The 24,792-nt window shown below is 42.7% G+C and overlaps 1 protein-coding gene across 1 annotated transcript in view; it reads right to left on the bottom strand.

Annotated features, from left to right (window-relative positions):
• The window catches only part of Pappa (pappalysin 1), a 226,936-nt gene that overhangs the window by 150,129 nt on the left and 52,015 nt on the right, over positions 1-24,792 (bottom strand). Inside the window, exons 3-6 of the mRNA XM_027949427.3 lie at positions 23,968-24,113; positions 19,590-19,883; positions 12,881-13,073; positions 6,166-6,287 (exon numbers count right to left, since the gene is read on the bottom strand). Coding sequence (XP_027805228.2) covers positions 6,166-6,287; positions 12,881-13,073; positions 19,590-19,883; positions 23,968-24,113 — 755 coding nt within the window. The remainder of the gene's footprint in view (positions 1-6,165; positions 6,288-12,880; positions 13,074-19,589; positions 19,884-23,967; positions 24,114-24,792) is intronic.

Here is a 24,792-nt window from a genome sequence, read left to right as displayed (position 1 = left end):
TCTGTTTCACTCTATGCCACTGAGTCTTTGCTTAATAACATTGCAAACAGCAGATGCTCAATCAGTATTTGTTAAATGAAGAACATTCTACCTTGTGAACACAGAGTTAAAAAAAACAAAGTTACTGCGTGGATTAGAGCCTGCTGCCTGGAGGTGGGTGCCAGGTGAGTGTGCTCCACCCTCCATGGGCTTTCTCCCAGAATTGGCAAGGGATAAAATGATCTTTCTCCCTTCCTTGGAGAAAATGACTATCAGTGGTGGGAAGCCACAGGAGAGCAAAGATGACAAATCTGTTTGGCTCGTCCTTCCTCCCTGGTTTCTTGTTAATCAACAGGGACCAAATGCTTTCCAAAGGACAAGAAGGTGAGCCTGGTCATTATGCTCCAGTAAGTAAACAGAAGTAGCAGTCTTAGGGAAGCTTATCCGTGTCTGGTTATTAGAGACAGACCCTGAGTTGTAAAGAACAGCCACAAGGGTCATGAAGTCCAGCCCATCCCCAAAGCAGCAATCCCTGCCATAACACCAGGCTTCAGGAATCGAGCATCCTCTACGTGCAGGCACCGTGCCAAATGCATTACATGCCTCAGCTCCTTTCATGCTGGCAGTAAGTCTATGACGCAGGTTTTATGAAACTCTTTTTACAGAAGAGGAAACTGAGACTCAGATGGTTAAGTAATCCCTGGTGGGGAGTAGAATATTATGTGATACTGTTGGTCCAGGCAGCGTGCCAGGCTTTGAAGCAATGAAAGTTGGGTTAAAATGTCAACTATGCGGCTTCTCATTGTTACCTACTGTACTGTTACCTACCTCACCGGGTTGCTGTAAAATGCAAATGGAACGAGATCACTAATAAATGCTGACCAATATATTAAGCTTGGTCCTGAAAAGGAAGGAAGAACTAATGAGGAAAATCTTGGTGGGAGGAGGAATTCTAAGCAAAGAGAAGAGTGGAGAGAGAGGGAGAGCTAAGGTGACCCTGGTTTGCAGAGTGATGGGAGAAGAGCAAATGCTGAGGCTGGAAAGATGCGTTAGGAAGCGTCTTGTATGTCACATTAAGGAAAGTGAGTGTCAAAGGAGACCGATGAAGAGGTACTGGGAAATTTAAGCAGAGGAAAGTTAGATTTGCTTTTAGAAAATTCACTACTTGGAGAATGTTAAGGTTTACATGTAAGGTGTCCCCAAAGACATGAAAGAAAATTTAGAGATGAAATGATTGGGTTATAAGAGGCTTAACATAACCAGGACATTAATCCCCTGATAGGGATTAACTTGGTAGTAATGGTAGGCAGGTAGGGGCCCTGGGGGTATGTCTTTGGGGTTTATATTTTGTCTTGGTGGGGAGAACTCTCTTTATCTTTGATTCCTGGTGCAATGCCCTAATTTGCTTTCCTACACTCTACACTTCCACTATGATGTCCTGCCTCACCTCAGGCCCCAAGGAATGGAGTCCACTGCCTATGGACTGAGACCTCTGAAGCCTTGAGCCCCCAAATAAACTTTTCCTCCTTTAACTGTTCTTGACATGTCTTTTGGTCATAGCAGCAGAAAAGCTGACTAAAACAGAGACACAGGTACTATGTACCCCTCCAACCATCTATCCATCTTAGCATTCAAAGAATAATTATTGAGTGCCAGGCCTGTGTCCAGAGAAAGGCTAGCCCCCGGGGGAACAGGGTTCTAGACTCTGTCTTCATGAAGCTTCCAGTCTGGCAAGGTTTGGAGACTCCTGCATTAATAAACAGGATACAACTAAGGCTGGGGCAAAGACAACATCAGAGATGACAAGTCAGAGTTGCTAAGGAGGAAAATAGACAGGGCTGGGAGATTGATTGGGTGTGTTTTTGAGGCAGGGAGAGGGGCCAAGAAAAAGGAACCAATAGTAGAAGAAAGAAAGGAGGGAATACTCTGGAAAACAGTATGAAGATTCCTCAGAAACCTTGGAATGGAACTACCCTTTGACCCAGTTATCCCACTCCTTGGATTATATCCAGAGGAGTTAATCAGCCTACTATAGTGACTCACCCACATCAATATTCACATCAACTAAGCTATGGAACCTACTCAAGTGCCCTTCAACAGATGAAATGGATAAAGAAAACATACCCAATGGAATATTACTCAGCCATAAAGAAGAATGAAGTTATGGTATTTGCTGCTAAATGGATGGGACTGGAGGCTATCATGCTAAGTGAAATAAGCCAATCCTAAAAAATCCTTTGTCTCTCTGATATGACAAAGCTAACTCTCAATAGGTGGGGGTTGGGGGAAGGATGAGTGGAGGTTCTCTGGATTGGACGGGGAGATGGGGGAAAGAAAGGGGGGATGGGAACAAGAAAGTCAGTAGAATGAATTGGTCATAATTTTACTATGTTCATATATGAACACATGACCAGTGTGACTCCACATCATGTACAATCACAAGAATGGAAAGTTATACTCCATGTATGTATGATATGTCAAAATACATTCTAGTGCCATACATAACTAAAAAGAACAAATTTAAAAAAAGTAGGGAAGGAAGAAAGAAAGGGGAAAAGGAGAGTAGAGCAAAGGAGGGAAAAGCGGGGAAGAAAGAGAAGTCCAAAGTCCTCATTATTAATAATGTATGTGGTAACGAAATGTACATATGGTAACTAAATGAAAGGTTCCATGTTGATATAAACTGATAGAGTGAGGTCACAGATGTGTGCAGAGATGTATTTATACATATTATGCTGATCTGCATTTACATCATGATGCTCTGTATAGACACCTACGCTGTGTCTATCTGTATGTACACTGGAACTGGAGACATGAATATTGTCATAAAAACTTGGTGCCGGGGCTTTTTCTAGATGTATAGATGAGCACCCTGAAATAGTCTGGCCAGAACCCACACAAACAAGAAAAAATGGAAACAATTAGTGCCATGTGTCAGTCTCTCATGGTAAACCCAACACTTGGAACGCACAAGTAATCTTAAATGGGATTTGCACCTGCCAGATCCAGCTACCTAATTCCAGGCTGTACGTGTATCATGGAAAATACCTCAGGAAGTATCCCTCTGTGAGACCGTTCCTGCTCAAGAAAATAGGAGTGCATCCACTTTCTGTGAACAAAAGGAGGAAGTCTGTGACCATCTACCTTCTTTGAAATTAGGTTAATGGAGCACAATAGACATCCAACAAATAGCTGTTTGGATGTAGAACCTTCTGTCTTCTTAGTGTGAAATTAAAAAAGACGTTACAGCTCTACTATTAGAGCTGGGAAAGACATTATAATCCCACTGTCCATTCTATGGGCAAGAGTTGTGAAGGGACTCACTCGGGTCCTGGATCATGTTGATGGAGGGGCTGGGACCAAGGTGTGGTCCTCCTCATCCCCTGCCCTCCAACTGTACTTTTTTATTCCCAACCCACAGATACGTCTGGCATCACTTATGAATCTGGGAGTTTTCTGTTAGTTTGGGAAGTCCAAAAACTTAAACACACAAAGATAAATAGGATGAAAATGAGTTGAGAAAGAAATTGCAGAGTTTGGCTCATGGAAAAGTTTATTTCTTCAAGGATATTAAAAGAGTCTGAGCCAAACGGATCACAGAGCCTGTAATAGGATGCTCTAAAAAAAGAACGGTGTCTTTCCCTGGCCGGCATGTGCTAAATTTACATAGGAGGAAAACCCAGAGTGTCTGGGTTTCCTTGGAGGCCCGAGTCAGCTCAGGAAACCAGGGGATTCTGCGCTTGCAGTGGAACCCCCGTATCGCAGGTCACAGGTTAAGAGGGTCGGGGACAAACTGACAGTTGGTTTGGATGGAGGTGTGAGGAGATGTCTGGAAATCGTGTCACTCAAACAAGAAGCAGAACAAGCCAACCTGATGCTAGCCAGAGAAGCATCAGGGAGATCCTTGCTGATTCCACCTCCTGAATCTCTCTCCACTCCTTCAACTCCTCTCCATTCTTACTTCCACAAACCTCACCCAGGGTACCACCTTTCCAAGCCTGGATCCAGGTACAGCCACTCATCATTCCCTGTCTTCCTGGACTTTCCACCCTGCATCGTTTCTCTGCAGAACTGCTCAAGCAATCTTTATAACATGCACACCTCACCATAAACACAACCCAGACCAAAGCATGTGGTGTCTGGTCACTGCCCTCAGGGTGAATTCAAACCCATCCTCACCCGGTCATTTTCCACCTCACCTATGGAACCTCTCCTGGCCCCATCAAGCTCTCATGCTTTACACCCATTTAAACTTGTACAGAATTTCACAGGCTCTCCTATGTAGTCCATCTCTATTGGTAGCTACCATATTATAAATAAGAAGCAAGAATTTTAAAACTCATGATTACAAATGTGCCTTCTCTTGGTCAGCCATCAGAGCACTAAGAACATCATATATTATGCATCCAATGGAAAACCCCACTGTGTTCTCTGAAGAGAATGAAAGTGAAACAGGCAAATGGTATCCTAGTGACATCATGAAAACAATTCTGACTTTGAGGATACCATGAAATCCCTTCCAGAAAGCCTCTGGATCAAGTTTAGAAAACTGCTGCTCTAAACATATTAGAGTTCTTCCCATTCTCAAATGCACTTCGTGACATTTCATGGGGAGCCTATGTCTCCTACCTACTGGTCCCCAACTCTTCACAACTAATGACATAGTTCTCTTTACATTGAGCGGTCATGGCCCACTTGCTCATCTGACTGCTCTGGCAGACGGTCAGGGCAGCCTTGCCCTCTACTCAGGACAGAACCCAGCCCCATCCTGAGGCTGTCTCAGTTGAGAATAGGTTTATTCTATGAAAGTATGTAAAATATTGCCAGTTATCAGGGACACACACAGCTTCCGCTGTGACATCTCAGAGTGCATTGGGTAGGGGTGAAAAAATTCCAACCAAAAATCTAAGGAAGAACTTTCTAAAACAAATGAAGCTATATAACAGGGTACGGGGAGCCTCAGTGAGGAAGTACATAGAGGGGATTCCTGCACTGGGTGGGGACCGGAGCTGGATGACCCCAGGCATCCCTTCCAACTCTGACAGCGTGTGATTCTGCGAGGCTGAGCCGAGGGTTTCTCCCAGACATCCCTCTTGCTTTACATTCCAGATGGATTTGTTTAGAGTTCCCGAGTTCAACTCTCATTTTTATTTTAAGCTACTTTAGAAAATAAAGTACAGTGCCATCATTTTTAAACTTTGCTTTCCTCTCTGATCTCTCTTCTCGCTTTAGTCTATCTCTGGCTTTCCCTTTTCAACCTTCTTTCTAAAAATACAGAGGATAGCAGAGAAGTTCTCACTGGCGCTCAATGAGGAGACAGATTCTGCTTCCTCTGATGAACTGGTGTAATAGTGTCCCCACCCAGTGACTGTTGGCATGAGCTGACCTGCACAACAGCAAGAATTACTGGGTGGGGTCAGGCTCCATATGCAAGTCTCTGAGGGACAGGAATGGGGAGATAGAGAAGGGGAGGAAGGCACAGGGTCTCTGCCACCCTGGCCTCAGGGTCAAGTGACAGATGGCACTTGGCAAAGGTGTTCTCTTAGTTACTGTAGAGAACAGAGCAGCTGTTTTCTATATAAAGTGATTATTCTGTAAGAGGGCACAGTTGTTGGCCCTTTGGAAGGCCTGAGAGGCAACCCCAAGCAGGGTAGAGTCTGATGATGGGTGCAGCCCAGAACAGTGGCTATGGCGGGGAGAGCTTTCCTTAAGCTTCTTGTAGGTAAATGGATCTCCAAAAAGAGGTACAAGGAAGACATTAAAAGGAATATATGTGACACATGTGAGAATTCCCTGGAAGTCTCAGAAATAAGAAAAATCAAAGATTATTGACACCTCGAAGACCTCAAATAGGTGCATCCACTAAGGTGACCTTGGTTGTACCCACAGACAGCTGAAGTCTGCAGGCTACATAAACATCTTTGCATACGGCATCTTTATCAGGTATGTGGCCTCTTGGTGCCTCATTTTCTCACGAGTGTCATGAAAATAACATACCTAGGACAACGTAAGTGCTCCAGATATTTGTTGAATGAGTGACTGTGTGAATACTGGCCTTTCAAGGTGATCTTAAGATCAAACGAGATGGTATAGGGGAAAGACCATAATAAATCACTGAATGCCATATAGGAAAGACTTGTTCTTCGCACATCTCCTCGTCAATGCGTATCCAGAAAACTGGCTTACCTTCGGCTTCCCGAGGGCTCCAGTGTCCTGATGGGCCACAGGGCATTGGAGAGGAGGCGTTGAAGGCATACTGCACCAGGATCCTCCCTTCCAGGCAAAGGTCACATGCTGATCCCAATTCTCTAGGAGGCCAAGGAAAGAGGGGAAATGCACAGACTTAGGAACAGTTGGATGAGCAACTTATGGGACTAGACCAAAGCAACAGGGCAGAAGACACACATTCTCTCTCTCTCTCTCTCTCTCTCTCTCTCTCTCTCTCTCTCTCACACACACACACACACACACACACTTCTCCCAACGTATGCTAAGGTTCAAAAAAATGACTGTAAGTGAAATTTCTCCCTTTGCCTAGGACCTCATATGGGCCAAAGTGGCTTCTGTCCTGATGGTGCATATGCTTTTCTCATTTGAAGCAGCACAAAACAACAAGCCAGAGGCCCATCATCTGCAGTAATTTTAATTTCATCTGGCTGAGAATTTGCCATGTGGTTGTGAGAAAATCTGTTGCCTCATCTTGTCCTCAAAAGTGACTCTTTTAACAATATTCAGCAGGTATCTACTATGTGCCAGGTGCAATCCTGTGTCATAGGCATTAAATATGAATAAGGCATGGATCCCTCATCTGAAGCTAAGTGATCTGGATGAGATGATGCCCGGGGAACCTTCCAGCCCTGACATTCTGGGGATGGATGAGTCACTCCTTAACTTAACAGTCAAAAACAGTTTCTTAACTATGCCATCTAATTCATTTTAGCAGCTTTCCAGGGGAAGAGCCAATCCCTCAATGGGACCAGCCCCAGAAGTGGAATATTATGGTGGCTTCCCCTACTGTCTTGTGTATCTGGATTCAATCTCCCTTTGGCCATAACAGCCCTCTGGGATCCTACTTGCTCTCTAAATTTCTCTGCAGAGAAATTTAGAAGACGGTTGTGGGGAAGGCAAAAGGATGAGTCTTTTCCTGCCATATGATTGTGGATCCCAAACCCTACATAACTGAGTGAACTCTAAGAGGAATTAGAAACTGAATCTAGAGACACTCAGCCTAACTCTTCATTTCTTAAAATGCAATATCCTTCTGTCTATCAACCTAAAAGGAATCTCTGTGCTTTGGTTACCTGAAAGGACACAATGAAGAGCCAGATCATTAAGTGTTAGGGCTCTCCCATCTCAGGGAAACTCCCTGTGCCTCCAGGCTCCGGTGGTAAGGAAGACATGCATGTGAGCATCACAGTCTGACTGTGGCCAGATCGTCCCCAAACCTCAATCTCAATGGGCCATGCTTACTTCATTGGGTAAGTCCAGCCCCCAATAACCCATACTATGGCATCCAACACCCCAGAGAACTGTTCTTCCCATCACTCTGGCCTTGTTTCTCTCTGCTGATAGGCTCTGGTGAGCTGCCACATTGAGTCATGTTGTCCTCTCCCCCAATCCTTGCTTCTGTCACCTCATCCTTCAAGGTTCTCCTTGGATATCATTTCTTATATGAAGACAAATGAATTTCTCTCAGTAGTCTATGAGGTTCTTAAGGACACAGTCCATATTTTATGATTCTCTGTTTCTCCCAGGGCCAAGGATAACTAATTTCATAGTGTTGACCATCATATCTAGTTAATGGATAGTTGGATGAATAAATATCAGTCACTCAGATGCACGGCTAATATTTATGGCTAACCTAATCCAGACCTTCAAATTGCATGTTCTGCATTCTCAGGTGTATAATTGCAAGTGCCAAACTATACAACAGGTAGAAATTTTGCAAGCAGAATAATATTCAATGATAGGAGAACAATGAAAAAAAAAACTATGGTTAATCTGTTGAAAGGAAGGCAAGAAGTTATTATGAAAGCATTTATAAAAATTATGCAATTTTATGCAAAATGTGTAAACTATAATATTAAGATGAAAAAATCATATTCAAAGCTGAATTTGCAAATGTCTCAACACTATTCAAATAATCTATATGACAAAATATTATTGTTAGTTGCTTCTGAATGGTGGAACTTATAGTGATTGATTTCCTCCCTTGTGCTTATTCTTCTAGGTTTTTGAAATTTTCTATACGTTTTAAATGCATGTAAGTTATTCTCATAAGAGCAATAATAGTAATTATATAAATGTACTTGTTGGGAATGAATTAGGGGTGGAGAGAGAAACTTGTTCAGCATTGTTAATGAGGGCAATTTCCTTAGACTGACTGTAATCCATGCACAGCAACTCTTGAGTCACATGACTAGCTTTAGGGTGACAATGAGACTACAAATGTCCTGGAATGGGTTCAGGAACCATTGACCTTAATGGTCACAGGGATTTTCTTTCTATTTCCTTTAGATGCTTTTCTTTACATGATACACACAAAATCACTTGAATTTCATTAAATTCTCAACATATCCCAGGTTCCTAAGAAATGCTCAGATGAGTGAACAAACCATCAACAGACCAAGAGCAAATGGGTGACGTCCTACACATCCTGGGAGTGCATGTGCTTCCTACCTTTGACATTTATTTGATTTTCATGGGCATCTGTGTCTACACCCAAACACACACTGAAGTCATATACCCACAGGATGCTAATGCTGACAGAGATCATCTTTCTTACCCAGGTTCTGTGAGACTCAAAGCTTAAAGCTTTAAATCTTTGCTGTTCAATACGGCAGCTACCAGACACTTGCTGCTACTTAAACTTAGGCCAATTAATAGTAAATATAAAAATTCTGTTTTTCAATCACACTAGTTGTAGTTCAAGTGCTCTTTTGCCACAGCTGGATAGCGGTTACCAACTTGGACAGTGTGGACATAGATGATTTCCATGACCACATAAAGCCCTATTAGAGAGTGCTTCTCTAAGACATTCTTTATATAAAATGAATTAACTTGTCTCCATTACAACTAGAATTATACTGATTATGTCCTATCTTCGAGATAAGTGAAAAAAAATAGTTACTCAAATTGTTTTCTGTGTTCTGAGATATGGAAGAGAAAACTTGGTCGGGAAAGGCTAGAACCCTTTGGGCTTACAGATGAGAAGAACACTGAGGCTGAAGAGGCAGAGGGAATGGACGGGTTTGCATTCAAACCCAGGTCTCTTGGTTCTGAGGCCAGTATTTTCTCCAATACACCATAGCCAATTGTTCAAATAACTGAAACCACCCAGTCAACACATGTTTGCAAGGCAGATAAAAATAAAGGAGCTAGAAAAACCAGGGGTGGCCTTGAATTATTTATTCAGTTGCCCATGTGTGAGGACACAGGCTGTGGGAGGATTTGAATATGTTTTTTTTAAGGGAAACCCTTGTATTCTCTTAGACCACAGATGTGAGAACAGCAGGAGGACTTGAGCATGGCCGGGGGTGAGACGTTGGCATTGATGGATGACGTGGAAAACACCAGAGGTTTTGCAGGGAAAGGGGATTTTTGAGTAGCTAAACAGCTTCAGAAAACATTGCACAAGATGGAAGCTAAAATTGCCTGAGTGTAGAGTCTATGTGCTTGTCCTATCGCAGATGTCATCTTGTTGAATTTCCCACAAAAGCTGGGTGATGTGGGCACAGTGAGCACCTTTATTTTGGAAGAAGACACAGAGGATCAGAGAAGTGAGATGGCTTACCCAACGTCCAGTCAGCCGGGAGTAACAAAACCGAGAAGGGAAAATGGATGACTTGACATCAAAGCTTGAACACTCTGTACTAAGCCAATTTGCAGGAATGTAAACTCCAAGTGTATGGGAGAGTGATATACTTAAAATGTAGTTCTGTTTCAGCAATTTATTGAACTTGGGGACCAAGTTCCATTAGCTATAGACGATGGTTCATGTAGCTGTTAACCCTAATTAGATACGTTTCAAAAGTGTCAGTTTTAATTTAACCTATGATAACTCCATTATGAAATCTTAGACGGCACAGAATAGCTATTGTATGAGCCTCCAGTACCAACTGACTATAGGTTATTAAAAACATATTGATTGAAGCTGAGGGCACTATGTAATAGAGACATATCTCATTACACAACAATTAACCCTCCAATAGGCTACCAACAATCAGATGGTATTTATTTAATGGACAATAACTGCTTTATGAAATACAAATTGAATACATACACAGGAAGCTGCATTTACAAAACTTCCATTTTTAAGTAGAATCGAGGCCAAGGACGGAGCAAAAGCCCGAAACTTCTCATCACCACAGAAAAAATAAATAAGTCTACGGGCTGCTGGAAAGCCTCCTCTGAAGTGTCACATGAGGTTTCCCAAACCCAGTGCTGAGCTCCCAGTGAGAGCAGCTGGGGCAGAAGAGAGGGAGTTTCTACAGAGAGCCCAGGGAGTACGTCTCCTTCCACATGGATTGCACTCATCCAGCTGCCCAAGAAGGCTGAGATTCAGGGACTGATGGAAATGTGGAAAATCGGAGCCTGAATTTTACATGGTGCCATGATATATCATGATCTTAAATTTTTAAAAATTCTGTTTATAACTGACATTGAGAATTTGTGAGGTACAATGTGATGTTTTGATACAAGTTTACTATACGGAGTGATTAAACCAGGCTAATTAACAAACCCACTCCCTTTCATACTATGCATTTTGTGCCAAAAAAAATTTGATCTAACCTTTTAGCAATTTTAGAAAATACGATGCACTTTTGGGTAGTAGGATCACCATTTTTGCAATAAGATCAGGAAAGCTTATTTCTCCTGTCTAACTACTATTGGGTACCCTTTGATCAACATCTTCCCTTCCTCAGGAACCCTCCTCCTCAGCCTCTGTTAGGCATCATTCTGCTCTCCACTTCTATGAGTTTAACTTTTAAAAATTCCACATCTAATTGAGATCGGGTGGCATTGGTCTTTCTGTATCTGGCTTATTTCAATTAGCATAATGTGTTCCAGATTCATCCATGTTGTCACAAATGACAGGATTTCCCCTCTTTTAAGGCTGAATAGTATTCTCTTGTGTATACACACCACATCCACAAAATCTTTATCCATTCATCTGATGGAGGATTCTTAACTGGTTTCCACAGCTCAGCCATAATGAACAATGCTACAACGAACCATGAGAGTGTGGATAATTCTTCTGCATACTGATTTCCATCTCTGTGGATAAATACCCAGAAAAGGGATTGCAGGATCATAAGGTGTCTCTATTTTTAGTTTTCTGAGGAGCCCCCATACTGTTTTCCACAATGGCTGTATTTATTTACATTCCCACCAATAGCCTCGGAATGTTCCCTTTCTTCCACGTCTTCTCCAACCCTTGTTACCTTTTGTCTTCTTGATAATAACCATCCTAACAGTGAGAGAAAATATTGTAGCTTTTCTATGCATTTCACTGATAATTAGTGACCTTGAATGTGTTTTCATTTACCTTTTGGCTATCTCTATGTCTTCTTTTGAGAAGGGTCTACTGAGGTCCTTTGTTTAATATATTTTTGTACGCACATGAGCACTCATACAGAATCTTGAAGATGGGAGCTGTTTGTCACCCCTTTGTGGCTCATTTGCAGGAAGGTACAATACCTCCTTCATAACTCAAGTTCATGGGAGTCATAGACAAAACATTGGAAAGTATGAGTTGGAGTCCAGCCCCTACTACATTCTAGGGGCTTTTGGTCAAGTCTCTCATCTTTTTTCAACTCCAATTCTCTCCTTATCTGGCATATGAGGAAGATGATCTCTTTCTTAGAGGGGTACTGGAGATGTTAAATCAGACTCTATCAGCAAAGCATTTAGTATACAATCAGCCACACCGTAAGCACTTGAAAAATAGCAGCAGCCCCAATAGAGAAACAATACTTAATTATCAGCATGGCTATCATTTTCACCAACATCAATGTTATAGCAATGTTGCTAGAGGAAACATCCCCAAGAGGAGCTGTGAGTGGGGTGATATACTCATCTTCCCTGAATTATAGAAGAGGTCCAAAATAGATGTTAACATTACGTTATGTGATCATGAACCCTTTAAACCTGGCTCCCTCCAGACCTGAGCTCCTCAGGGATTCTTCAGGCTGAAAGGAACCGCTAGGAACCGTTTAGTTCAGGTCTTTGCCTTCTGTCCATTGAGTGTTATCAGACCCACTTTCCAGAGAGAAGAGAATAAAACTCAGAGAGGGAGAGTGATTTGTTGTCTAAGGTCATATAGCCAATTGGTGATTGACAAGGAAGGGAGTGGAACTAAGGTATATTTTTCTCTGGACTTCTAAATATTTCACCCTCAGCTCTAGAAATAAATAGCAGGCATAAATATTTTGAATAAATGTTATACATATACATTCATGCAAATATATACATGCATACACATGTGCCACAATAGAAAATGTGAATTATACATAATAGAACATGAAGGGTTTGGCCCATTAACCAATTTCAGCTCCCAAGATCATGGAGACTGGTACCTCCCTCTCAAAGGAGGTTTCTAGCAATAGAAGTTTTTAAGTTCTTAATAATAAAGTAAATCTAAACATGTATTCACTTAAAATTGGGTATCATTAACCTATTCTTTTCTATCAGCAAGCATTTGTTCATTCCCTGACCCAAAATTTACCACCTGCTTCCAGGTACCAATCACTGTGCTAAGGGGCAGAGGTGTCCCTTTAACAAGCACAAGAAACAGAGCATACATAGCAAAACCCCTCTCCAAGGCTGCCTCCCTTCCATGTTTCCCCTCTTCTTGGCAGGAAAGAGAGAGTGGGATCAACACTTCACAGGCCACACTCACCTTTCAAAGAAGTGGCCATCGATCGGTGGGAACCACTCCAGCGTCACGGAGTCCATGGTGTGGCCCACGACCTGGGGCGCGAGAGCGACGGGCGCCGGCTTTCTGGAGGGCTGCCAGCTCTGGTACACCAAGTCCAGGTAACAGTGCATTCTGGCGACTTGATTGGGCGTGAAGGAGTCTGTACAGTCGTCATCTGCAAGCAGGCAGAGGGAGAGATAAGCACCGAGCTGCACAGGCAGGCAACAGAACGATGACGTCTCTTGGCGGCCAGAGAGCCAGCCAGCACCCGGGTCCTTCCTTGCCAACTCAGGGTGGCCTCTTCCAGTGCTCAAGAGTTAATGGTCTGTGAACAAATTAGTGTAGTCATCACTCCTGCAGACAGGTGAGAGGAAGCAGGAGGAAGGGGAGGGTGGATGGAACCGGAAAACTATGTCTGAGACTGGGGAGAGGGCAGCCAGGCGGCACAGCTGAAGACAAGGGCAGGCGAGAGGCTTTCTAGGGTCTCCAAATCCTCGGGTCCCCAAGGAGTCCCTCACTGCCTCCCTTCCCCCATCTCATCCACTCTCTCACTCACTCATCCTCTTGCTTATCACTCACTAGTTCATGTGCTCACCAGTTTCCCCAAGTCTTCCCTCGCCTTCATTCATCCACTCATTTGTCAATAGTTTTTTTAATGGATGCAATGATATGGCCCTTCACGAAGCCTTCTGAGCATCTAACGCAAATCCTCTGCTCCATTAAGGGGCATGGAAAGAAGAAACCAAAAAAAAAAAAATTTGAAGAGCTTTTGGTCTAGTTATGGGGTCAAGGCCAGCCTACTGTATGCATCAAGGTTGCTCTAAGGTCGCAGAAGTCTGTGATGTCCACCACCACCAATGATCGGAGGGAGACAGCAGGAGGGGAAGGAGGGGAGCCAGAAAGGCTTCTGAAGAGGGAGAGATCTGAGGTCAGATTACATGGCTGGGACTAGGAATGAAAGTTGGGTGGCGTTGCCAGAGAGGAAACTCACAGCCCAGAACCTCCGTGTCCTGTGCAAGAGCACAGGACAGGTCAGAATCAGGCAGGCTCAGCTCAGTGTGCAGATGGGAAAATGCAGTTATACCCCCGCTCATAGTTCTGTCCCTGGGACACGTGCTTAGTATGAGCCAAGCATGAATCAAACATGGTGCATAGTCTTGGGGACACATTTAAACCCCTCTCCCCCAATACTCACTATTTTTTGGAGTGCCTTCTATCATTTTCTCCATCTTACAGAAAAGGAAACCGGGGATGAGAGAGGGCAAGCAACTTTTCCAAGATCACAGAGCTAAGCACAGATCTGAGATTTGAACCCCAGCAGCCAAGACTCCTGTCTGTGCTTCTAATGAGCATGAGAAATTCTTTCTGAGAGTAAATGAGAACTCATATGCACAAAGTCTCCTGCAGGTGGCTGATAGATAAGAGTGGAGACTGGATCTGAGCCTGAGGGAGATGGGAATGTTATCTCTCAGGAGCCTTTTGGTCTAATGATCCTCAATCTTTCTCTTTCTCTCTCTCTCTTTCAGGATGTGGATTAAAGATGTGACCCAAGACCTGGCCCCCAGAGAGCGAGGCACTGTTTGGGCTTGGTTTCCAAAAACATCACCTCTCAGAAGTGTCTGTGTGGTCAGGATTTCTGTAGCTGGGCCCCAGACAGAGGAGTACATCACTTGTCTGATCTTAAAATAAACCTGCTACTGAGAATCCTGCAGCATAAACTCACTTCTCCTTATCAAACAAACAGAAAATAAGTTGGTCAGGTGCTGGGGAGTTAGACATGACCTTGACGGGAAGGGACAGACATGTGAGGGAGTTCATACCCAAAAGCTGCCTTGAATCCCTTGGTGATTTTTAACAGTGTCCTCCCAGCTTTCCTTCCCAGCTCTCACTTGGAGGAAGCAGAAAAACCTGATGTCCCTTTAGAAGCATTGTATAAGAGTGACTGGGTAAACCATCTCGAAGTCAGATACACCTGCAACTCCATGAATACCAAACATTCTAGGGCTCCCCAATGCCCAAACACCTCTGTTAAAGAATGGCCGGATCATCTGGTCATTTTTTTCTTCATCCTGAAAACCTTAGAAGAGCTACTGAATAGGTCAGATGCAGGAAATCATCATGATGGCTAAGGAAAGAAGTATAGTTATTTATTCAGAGTAATGCACGTAGGATCTGAAGTCAAACGGACAAGTGACTTTGTCCTTGGTTTCCCCATCTGTAAATGAAGATGGTGATAATAACAAGAGTGCTCATCTTGGCACATGGTGAAGGTGAAAGAGTGAAGGGTCCAAGAGCAATGTCTACTGTTGTTCGGTGGTATCTTACTACCTCACGTTAGGGAATATTGTGTGCACATGATTGTGCATGACTGTAGAAAGAAGGAAGCAGGAAGAAAAGTAGAATGCAAAACACATGTTCTTTTTGATCTAGCAATTCACAGTCATGAGTTCAACAGATAGATGTTCCTGTTCAAATATGGGGGGAAATACATGTGTTGGGATATTCCTTGAAGCATTGCTGATAATAGTAAAAATATTAGAGCTGGGCTGAGGGGTGTGGCTCAGTGGTAGAACACTTGCCCAGTGATGTGAGGTCCTGGGTTCAATCCCCAGCACCACAGGGGAAAAATAAATCAGAGCTGATACATCTGTCTATTAATAGAGAGTTGACTCTCTATGATAGGGCATAGAATGAAATACTATCACTACCGAAAAATGAAGTAACTAAGAAGTGTCTTCATGTACAAATTAGAGACATTCAAATCAACTTCAACCCATGGGTAATTGTGAGAATTTGACGAGGCAGGGGGCATATAAAACATTTATCAAGATGAGTGGGGATGAACAACAGTAAGGACGTTTCCCTCTGTCAATTTCAGATGTATTTGCTTTTTCCCCTAGAGAAGTATATTTTCCTTCATAACTTAAAAACTAAACTTTTTCATGTTTGTCAGTAAAAAATTCTGGAAATAGACAGGTAATAGAATTTAGGGGGGGATAAGAATGTATTTGAAGATTAAAGCTGAAGCTGGAAGACACCTGTCCCAGGGCACATCACATAGAGAATCACCTGCTATCAGAACCTTGGGTAAGGTCCCACAGGCTTTACTTTTATCACAAATGCTCTGTCTCAATTCGCTAATGTCTCAAGTCAGCCCTACTTGGCTTCCTGCCCCTAAATGTCCCTCTCCCACTACCTGTGGCCACTTCATCCTGGCCTCCAGGAACAGCCAGCTCCTGGGGTTCTTCTGTGCCCATGTTACCCCTAAGCAGAAAGGACTTTGGGGGCCTTCCCAGGTCACCATACTGTTGTTACAGTGTTCTGGGCTTGCCAACTGAGTCTTGGTCTCAAGAACTAATTTGCACCTGTAGCTGGAAGTTTGCACTCTAGGACTTTGGGCAGAAATTCTGACCCTGTCAGCCTCAGTTTCACCCACCGTGAACTGAGGAATACTATACCTGCCTCATAAAGCAGATGAGACCCATTTAACAAGTTAACCATATCTAGGGCACGGACGCCTGAGTCAACTTTTGTAAAAGTCTTTTTTTGTTTGTTTTTAAAATAATTATAAAGAAAATAATAGCCCTAATAATAAATTATTATAGAAGTTATAGATATTTACTCTAGAATATTTGAAATATTCCTAGGGATAGGATGGAAGGATCAAAGCATTTGTGCACAGTAAAAGACTCTGACACATGAAATATGGGAACATGGTTTGTAGTCTGGAGAAACCCTGATTTCTTATAGTCTTAAGGAGGTTCCAAGTGGAGGGTCCTCTTGAGTACCCCCTTTGTATGGCCTATTATCTTCAGGTGTAGGGTCCGGGCTGCTGCCCATCTATAAGTTAAAGGTTGTCCAACAGTTCAAAATAAATATACTCCCTTGGTACTTCCTGTTTGCCCCTATCACCTGCCTTCTGTCTGTTTGATCTGAGCACTTGGGACTCTTCCTCAGGATAGGAAAGCTCTATGGTAATAGACTTGGGTTTAAGTCACAACTTTGGCCCATTTTATCTGTGTGACCCTGGGCAAGTTACTTAAGTTATCTGAACTACACTTTGTGTATCTGTAAAACAGGTATGATGAGAACAGCTCTCACCTCCTTGAATTATTTTTGAGGATTCAACACACACAATGCCTGACATATCTTAGGTACTTAAGAATTGCTGAAGGGGAGGTTTTGGGGAAAGAGATTGGTCAAATTATGTGATGTGGATATATGAATAAGCCACAATGAATTCCACTATTCTGTATAATCAAAATGCACCAATAAAAAAAGAATTATCCTAAGCTTGAGAAGGCCAATATGGTGGCTACAAGCACATGTGACTTTTTCAATTTAAATTAGTTAAAATGATTTGAGAATAATAATTCAGGTCCTCGTCACCCTGGTTGCATTTCCAATGCTCAAGGGTCCCATGTGGCTAGTGGCCGCCATATTGAAAAGCACAGACACAAACCATGGTCAGATTTGCACAAAGTTCTGCTGGGCCATGCTGCATTGACTAAAACTTTTACCCAACCATAGACCAGGCTTGGGGAAGAAGCATCCAGAAATGAAAGGCCAAGGGAAGAAGTTGACTGGATAATGCTTCTACCCTTTCTTCTTGAAGAAGGGAGTCCTGGGCCCTGCCTTCTCCAGCCCTGAGAACCCAATCCCGTTCTGCATTTTGAATTCCATCCAGCTGCTTTTGTCACCCCATCTGTCAGAGATCCTAAGGGAAACAAACATTTCAAAGCTCGTGGTCGCCTTGAATATGCTTTTGCGGGTGTAAGTTTGTTATCGTAGTTCAGTGAATTAGTTCTGCTGTTAATGGGTCACTGAGCTGAGGGGGTTCCTTTCAAAAAAACAACAGTAAATCCATCACTCTTTAGATCTGTACAAAGGGGAACAAAAAAAAAAGTTTAGTTTATGGGGGTCTGGTAGCTAGTGGCTGCTTCTAGGCCCCTAAGAGGCCGGCAAACTTCCAAACTCATGTTATTGTTTATTTTCCATGTGTGTTGAGCTGGCCAAGGAAAGGTGCTACGGAAATGGAACGTAAGCAGGGCTGTGTGAGGGGACAGGGGCACCGGATGTGGAGTGTCAGTGTGGCTGGGAATGGGAGCCCAGTGGGAATGTGCTTTTGAGGAAATACCCAACACCCTGGTGTATTTTTAGAGATTTAAATCTAAAGACTCTTTATGGTACCAGAGGTGGGTTACTGGCTTTTCAAGAGATGTCAAATTTGACTGTAGGAAACTTATAAAAAAAAAAAAAAGGTCCCAAGAGGACATCAACCATCAACCCAAAGGGGAAAAGAGGAAGGACCAGTGGGTTCATCAAATCTTATGGGTTTCAGTAGTAAAATCCTCTCTTCAAATATTATCCCTGTCAAAACTCCTACGGAAATGTCCATCAATTGGAAAGGGGCTTCCCTGGTTCAAGCAGGAATGGGGGCCTAGACCCCCACTCTCATGGCACCATGGGGCAGCTACCCCAGGCACCTCTGTGGAACAAAGTATGAAAACCACCCAAGGTGGGTGCTCAATTCTTCCACATGTGTGACTTGGAGCAAAGGACTGCAGTAAACCTCAGTACTGTCACCTGTAAAATCGGGGTGGGGGGATCCTACCCCACAGATGAGTTGTGAAAATTAAATGACATGGAGCATATTAAAGTATTTTATGGGTAATAAATTGTTTTATGAGGGGAAATACTGTTATCAGTAAGAATCCATTTTACATATCTTCTGTAAGAGATTTTCTTTCTGTGTCTCTCCTCTCCTCCCCTCCCCACTTCCTTTCCTTTCTTCCTTCCTTCCTAACACACTTTTATTGGGCACCAGGCCCTGGGCTAAGTCCTGGAAATAAGTGATATATGAGATGCCATCTCTTCCTGTCAGAGAATCTGCTTGTTCTATTGGGGAAAGAGATGCCTACATTGAGTATTATTATAGAGTTCAATGCTGGCCTACTGTGTGCAAGTTTGTGGATGGTCCCTTTCATGTGGACTGAAGGAGCTGGTGGTGAGGGTTGTGATAACCTGAGGAAGGTGTGTCTTGTCCTCATTTACCAAAGGTCTCAAAGGGCTTTAGTGGCCTTGACAATCAGGTGCTGAAGGGAAACTCAGGGCATCGAAGAACCTAAAGCATCCTTATTACTGATGGATAGAAAAGGTTTAAGCAGTTGTGAGAAAAACATGCCCAATCTCATGTAATAATTTGGCATTTGCAAAACCAAAAGCCCCCCTTTTTTTTCTTTTTGCAAAAAAGCTATAAAGGAGGGTGCAAGAATCTTACATTTGTCTAAGAGAGATCTAGGTTAAATAAAAAAAAGGTTCAATAACCCCCCACTTTAGAAAAATATAAGTGAAAAACTGGAAGGGACTTTGGAGATCAGGCCCAGAGATCTTACTTTCTTGAGGAAAGTGAGAGCCAGAGAGGGGATACTTTCAAGCATTAGGTCTCAAGAGGACTTCTACCTGCATTTCCTGCATATGGGTCGCTGTCACCCTCCTAAAGCATGTCTTACTGAGAAGCTTCGATATGCATCATCTTCCTTGTAGCCCTAAGATGTTTAGGAAGGAAATATTTTTCTGATTGCTTGGGATAAGAACTCAGTCTTAGGAAAGGAAAGCAGCTTCTTTGAGGTTATCCCTGAGCCAGGATTGGAGCCCAGGTGTGATGCCCAAAGGGAGCACAGGGCCCTACCTGCATAGCTCATGAAGTTGTTGAAAGGAGTGTTGAAAAAGCTATGAAAGCCACAGGTGTCATTTCCTGGTCCTGGGTCGCCACAAAACTTGTGTTTGGGGGCTGGGTTGGTGTCATTGCAGAGGTCTCCGGTCTCAAAAGAGGGCTCCGTCTCCATGCAGGGGTCGCTGCAGGACTGGATCTCTGATATGCCTCGGAAGATGTGATAGAGGCCCAGGCTGTGCCCGATCTCGTGGATCATGGTGTGGGTGTGCCCAGGAATGCCGTAGAAAGAAGGGTTCAAGACAATGCCACCTGCAAGGGGGAAACCAGAGTGTTAGGCAAGGTGGGTATTCTGCTTCCTGCTGCAAGAACCCTGAGTCAACCAAAGATAAGGGAAGCTTCCCAAATAGCAACAGGCTTCTCCACCCTGAGACTCTATAACCCTGAGTGCTGTTACAACCTGAGACATGAATCATGGGCTTACAGAGCAGGAAGGAGTTTCACAAGTCATTTTGGAAAATTCCTTCATTCTTAGATGACAACACTTATGCCTGGAGAGATGAAGCAACGTACATGCAGCGATTTCAAACTATCTAGAAGGAGAGGCCTGAGTTGAATTCAAGGACTCTGATTTCTGGGCTGATAGGGCTTTCTGTTGTCACCTTTATCTTGGTAAGTAAGACTTGTCCTGGTTTACAAACAGCTTACACCTTCAGAACTAAATGAATCCCGCACATGAGCTTAGACATCTTGGTTCCAGTTCTCATTTTGCCTTCACTAACCGTGATATTGCACAAGTTCATTATTCCCAATGACTCTAAAAGCAACAACACTCATGAAGCCTAGTGTCATGTGCTCACCATTATAATAATGTTTCCTGAGCGTTTACTATGTACATTCAGGTGCTGTGCTGGGTATTTCATGAGTACTTTCACACTTAATCATCTTACAACTCCATGAGAGAGGCACAGATTCAAGAGAAGTAAAGTAACCCATCCATGATCAAGAGTAAGTGTGGAGCTGAGATTTGAACTCGAGACCCTTGGGTTCCAAAGCTAGGGTTCTTAATCTGTGTTCTACTACTAATGCCTACCCCAAGGCCTAGGATATAGTGTTTCATTAAATGTGTGTTGAATATTTCCTGAATATTGACTCATCTAAAGCAGGTTGGGAGGTCTAACTAATCCCTCAAAGCAGCTAGCCTAGTACCTGACCTGACATACATCAATTGTGCCACACAAGTGAATGACGGTCTACCCACATGAAAAAAAAAAAAAAGCAGTATAAACATCTCCCAGGAGCTTAGTAGAAATGCAGAATCTCGGGCTCTACCCCAGACCCACAGCATCATGATCTGTATTTTAACAAGAACCCCAGATCACTTGTGTATGATCTAGTTTGGAAAGCCATGTTTTACATCCCATGTCCCCAAAGATGGAACATTGCTTAGTTAGCTGAGGTTAGGTAGAGCAGTTCTCAGCAGAATCGATGGATGGAATTTGTTCCACATTTATTTTAAGTATTAGAAGGATGCATGCAGGTTGACAGAGAAATGTTTAAATTTCAAAATCCAAACATGTTTAAGAGAATGTTAAAATTCATGTCTGAGAACCTTGCAAGTGTAGACTTTAGCCACAGAGCAGCATCTTATGAAAGACAGGTGAGGAGGCAGGGCCTGTGTGATTTGGGCTGGCAAGCCCAGAGCAGGCCAGAGAGGAGTCTTATCTTGGACTGAACTGCTGGGGTGGTGAGCTTGCTCAATCCGGGGGCTCATGTGGTCTATTAATTCTGAATTACTCAGGACTTCTAACACAAAGATAAAGATGTACATACGAGAGGGTGTGTGGGTGTGGGTGTGCATGTGTGCGTGGGTGTGAGAAGGGGAAGACAGAGGCAGGGAGGAAGAGAAATTGAGACAGGAAATCTTTCTCCATCATTTTCTGTCAATCATAATATGAAACATAATCCCCTTCCCACCCAAGGTTTTTTCCAAGGATCATGGTGTAACTGCAGGAATAAAGGATAAAAAAAATATGGTTCTAATAAATTGAGTTTGATTGGGGCTACTGCACAGGAGTTGCTTATGATCAACATGTCTCAGAATGGGGAGGTGGCAGCTTGCAGGCTGGCTGGAGGTAGCCTGACATGGGTCACAATCCAAGTTCTGCTTCACAGTGGCCTTGTGAACTTGAGAAACTGACTGCATTTCGGAAGAGTTCTAAAATAATTGGCTGCAAAAGTGCCAATGATTCTTTATTGCTTCATGAAGCTTGCATATCAAGGTCATAGGGGGCAGAACCATTCTAAGTATAATGGCAGCACAGACAACTTTCATCCAGGCTGGCTCTGTTTGTTCTACCTTACTTCACCCCTTCCACAGTGACAACACTGGACCCAAGTCCTGTTTCATTGCTCCTCTTAAAAGGTGAAATAGCTTGAGCCTGACATCATCCTGAAATACTATAACATGCTATGGATTTATAGCCTCCCAAATTCCTGGCCCTGAGCCAGTCCCTGACATTCATGAAATTATCAGGAGTATTTTTCTCTAACTTTAGAAGCCTGCTGTTCAACCCTTCTCAGACTCTGATCATCACCCTTTGGGTTGCTTTTCCAGCAGGCAGAATTTCAGAGCTGAGAAGGGTCTTTGGAGGGCTATCCAGTCTAACCTGCCTAACTAAAATCTAAGGACATTGATACCTGGGAAGGAAAGAGATTTGTCTAAAGCCATACTGCTAAGTGAAGTCACAGGTGAGAACCATGTACTTTAGCTCTGGTTTAGTATGATTCCCAAACTTCATAGTAGGTATAAGATATAAAATGGTCATCTTCAGGTTTACTTAAGTTGTATATTCTCTTCTGTCCAACCCCTGCCTCTCTGTGCCTTATCTCTGTCTGTCTATCCACCTGTCACTGATGTCAGGGTTTATCAGGGTTTCCCAATCTCAGCACCATTGATATTTTGGACTACAGAATTCTTCATTGTGGACATTTCAAGGCATTTAGCAGCATTGCTGGCTTCTACTCGCTGCATGCCAGTAACATTTCCCCATTGGTAATAGTCAAATACGTCTCTACACATTGCCAAATGTCTGCTAATGGACAGAATTTCCCCAGTTAAAAACAACTAGATATTTATCTTTGCATCCATCTCTTTTCATTCATACATGTACACACACACACACACACAGATTTGTTTCATTTCTTAAATACAGTTGAGAAATAAAAGCAGTCTGAAGGGAACCAAGCTTATGGCTTAGTTGGGCACAACTTCCATCATCTGAAGTTGCAGAATCTCTCATCTCCAAGATATCCCAGAGTTAGAGCAGTTATTGAACTCTGAGTGTATCCCAGCAAGACCAGGCAGGTCTGAAGATCCAGCCAGCACTGTCATTTTGCTGAGCCCTAACATTCTCAGATGAAGATGTTCACTGAGTCATCAGAATTCACTGTTGTAAATAATGGGAACACTCTACCAAGAGGAGAATGGTTAAATCAATTGTAGTGCCTTTATTCAAAGGAATAGTATGTGACTATTAAAAATTTCATCTTTAGGGAGGTGTAAATAACCCAGAGAGATGCTTTTGTCTTGAGATTTTAAGTGAGAAAACTTAGTTGGAAAGTAATTGTAAGGCTTAGTTGGAAAGTATATGTAGACAGATAGCATAATATTAAGTGAAAAGAAAAAGAACTGTGTGTATTTAGAGTTCAAAGATGCACAACATTTTTTTAAAGCACATCTACCTATAGATGTGTACTAGATAGAATATGGAAAAAAAATAAAAGAACTATAGTGGTTTCTTATAGGCCCTGGTTCAGAAATCATTGTTATTTCTTATTGGTTTGTATAAATTTATGTTCTGTTTATGGACATGCATAATTTAAGTGTAAAAAGAGTCCCCGGTGTTATGAGTAGATAGAACACAGAGGAACAGAAAGTTCTTACAAATGCACTTCCTCTTGCCTCTTTGCTCTCTCTCAGGCCAGCCCATGACCGGTCATGCTAATGCAGTTGATTACCTGTTTAAGAAGATGTTTGCATGAACTGGGAGACAAAATGTTAAGAATAAAGCAATCAATGGATAGTCAGAGACATGAGTTCTACTTGCAAATCTGTCACTGATTGAGTGTGATGTTAGATAAGCCTTATTCCCCTAAGTCTGAATTTCCTACAGGTAAAATATGGCTATTAGTATTGTGCTATTTTCTTCAGTGCATTCCTTGGTGGCCAAAATGAGATAAGGAATGTTGAGTTTTGTAAATTAACAAGTAAATGGGTTGCTCACTATCACCACCCACCAGCTACACCATTGTGATCATGACAATGATCACGCTCACTATTAAATGTGTTACTGTCTATGTTCAGGTTCCTCCCGGAGGAGTTTCTAAGACTCACCTAAGTGCATGAGGGCCTCCTTATCCCATGGCCACGTTGCTACTCCCGCCAACTCCTCCTCTGAAGAGTTTGCAAAGAAAATATTGAGGTGTGTTGATCCATCCAATCGAAGAATGTTCTTCAGCTCATTAACATCCAAGTAGGCTCTGAAACAGAAAAAGAACTTTGGCTGTTATCATCATCCAAAAAAGGTACTATTCAAACAACAAGTACTCCCTAAATAATTAAGAGCTATTACGTGCCAGGCACTTTCCTCAACTCTTTGTAAACATCACTTTGTTGAATTTTCCTGATAACATTAAAAGATTAGATGATTCCATTTTTACAGATACCAAAAAAATTAAGTCTTGCAAATATTGCTCAGTTTATAAATAGCAGCATGACGTTTTGAATCTAGATTTGTCTATGGTCAATGTTTGTACCCCTAAGGACTCTGTTAAATTGACTGAGGACGGAGCCAATAACAGGAATGGATGAAAACACATATTTTCTATTCTTGGCTGCTTCTGCTTTTTGCTCATTCATTTGTGTTTTGGACCATCTATTTGGAAAATATGTGGATGCACTAGGAAAATGGGCTTCACATCTCTACATTAACCTTGCAAGGAGTCACTGTTATTCTGTTTTCAAGATGAGCAATCTGTGCCCCAGAGTTTTTAATAGGTTACCCAAAGTCACAGAAACAGGGTTCAAGGTCAACAGTGGAATGTAAGCCTGGAAACCTCTTTTAATGGAGGCATCTTGCCATCATCCATAGATGATTCTGCGCTCTCTGAAATTTTATTTCTACATCTGATTAGACTAGGGAGGGATATTGTGTTTGGG

This window comes from Marmota flaviventris, chromosome 13 (genome assembly GCF_047511675.1).
Source record: "Marmota flaviventris isolate mMarFla1 chromosome 13, mMarFla1.hap1, whole genome shotgun sequence".
In the NCBI taxonomy this organism is placed as follows: Eukaryota; Metazoa; Chordata; class Mammalia; order Rodentia; family Sciuridae; genus Marmota; species Marmota flaviventris.
The sequence above is the reverse complement of the archived record's forward strand: the minus strand, read 5'-3'. Positions and strand labels throughout refer to the sequence as shown.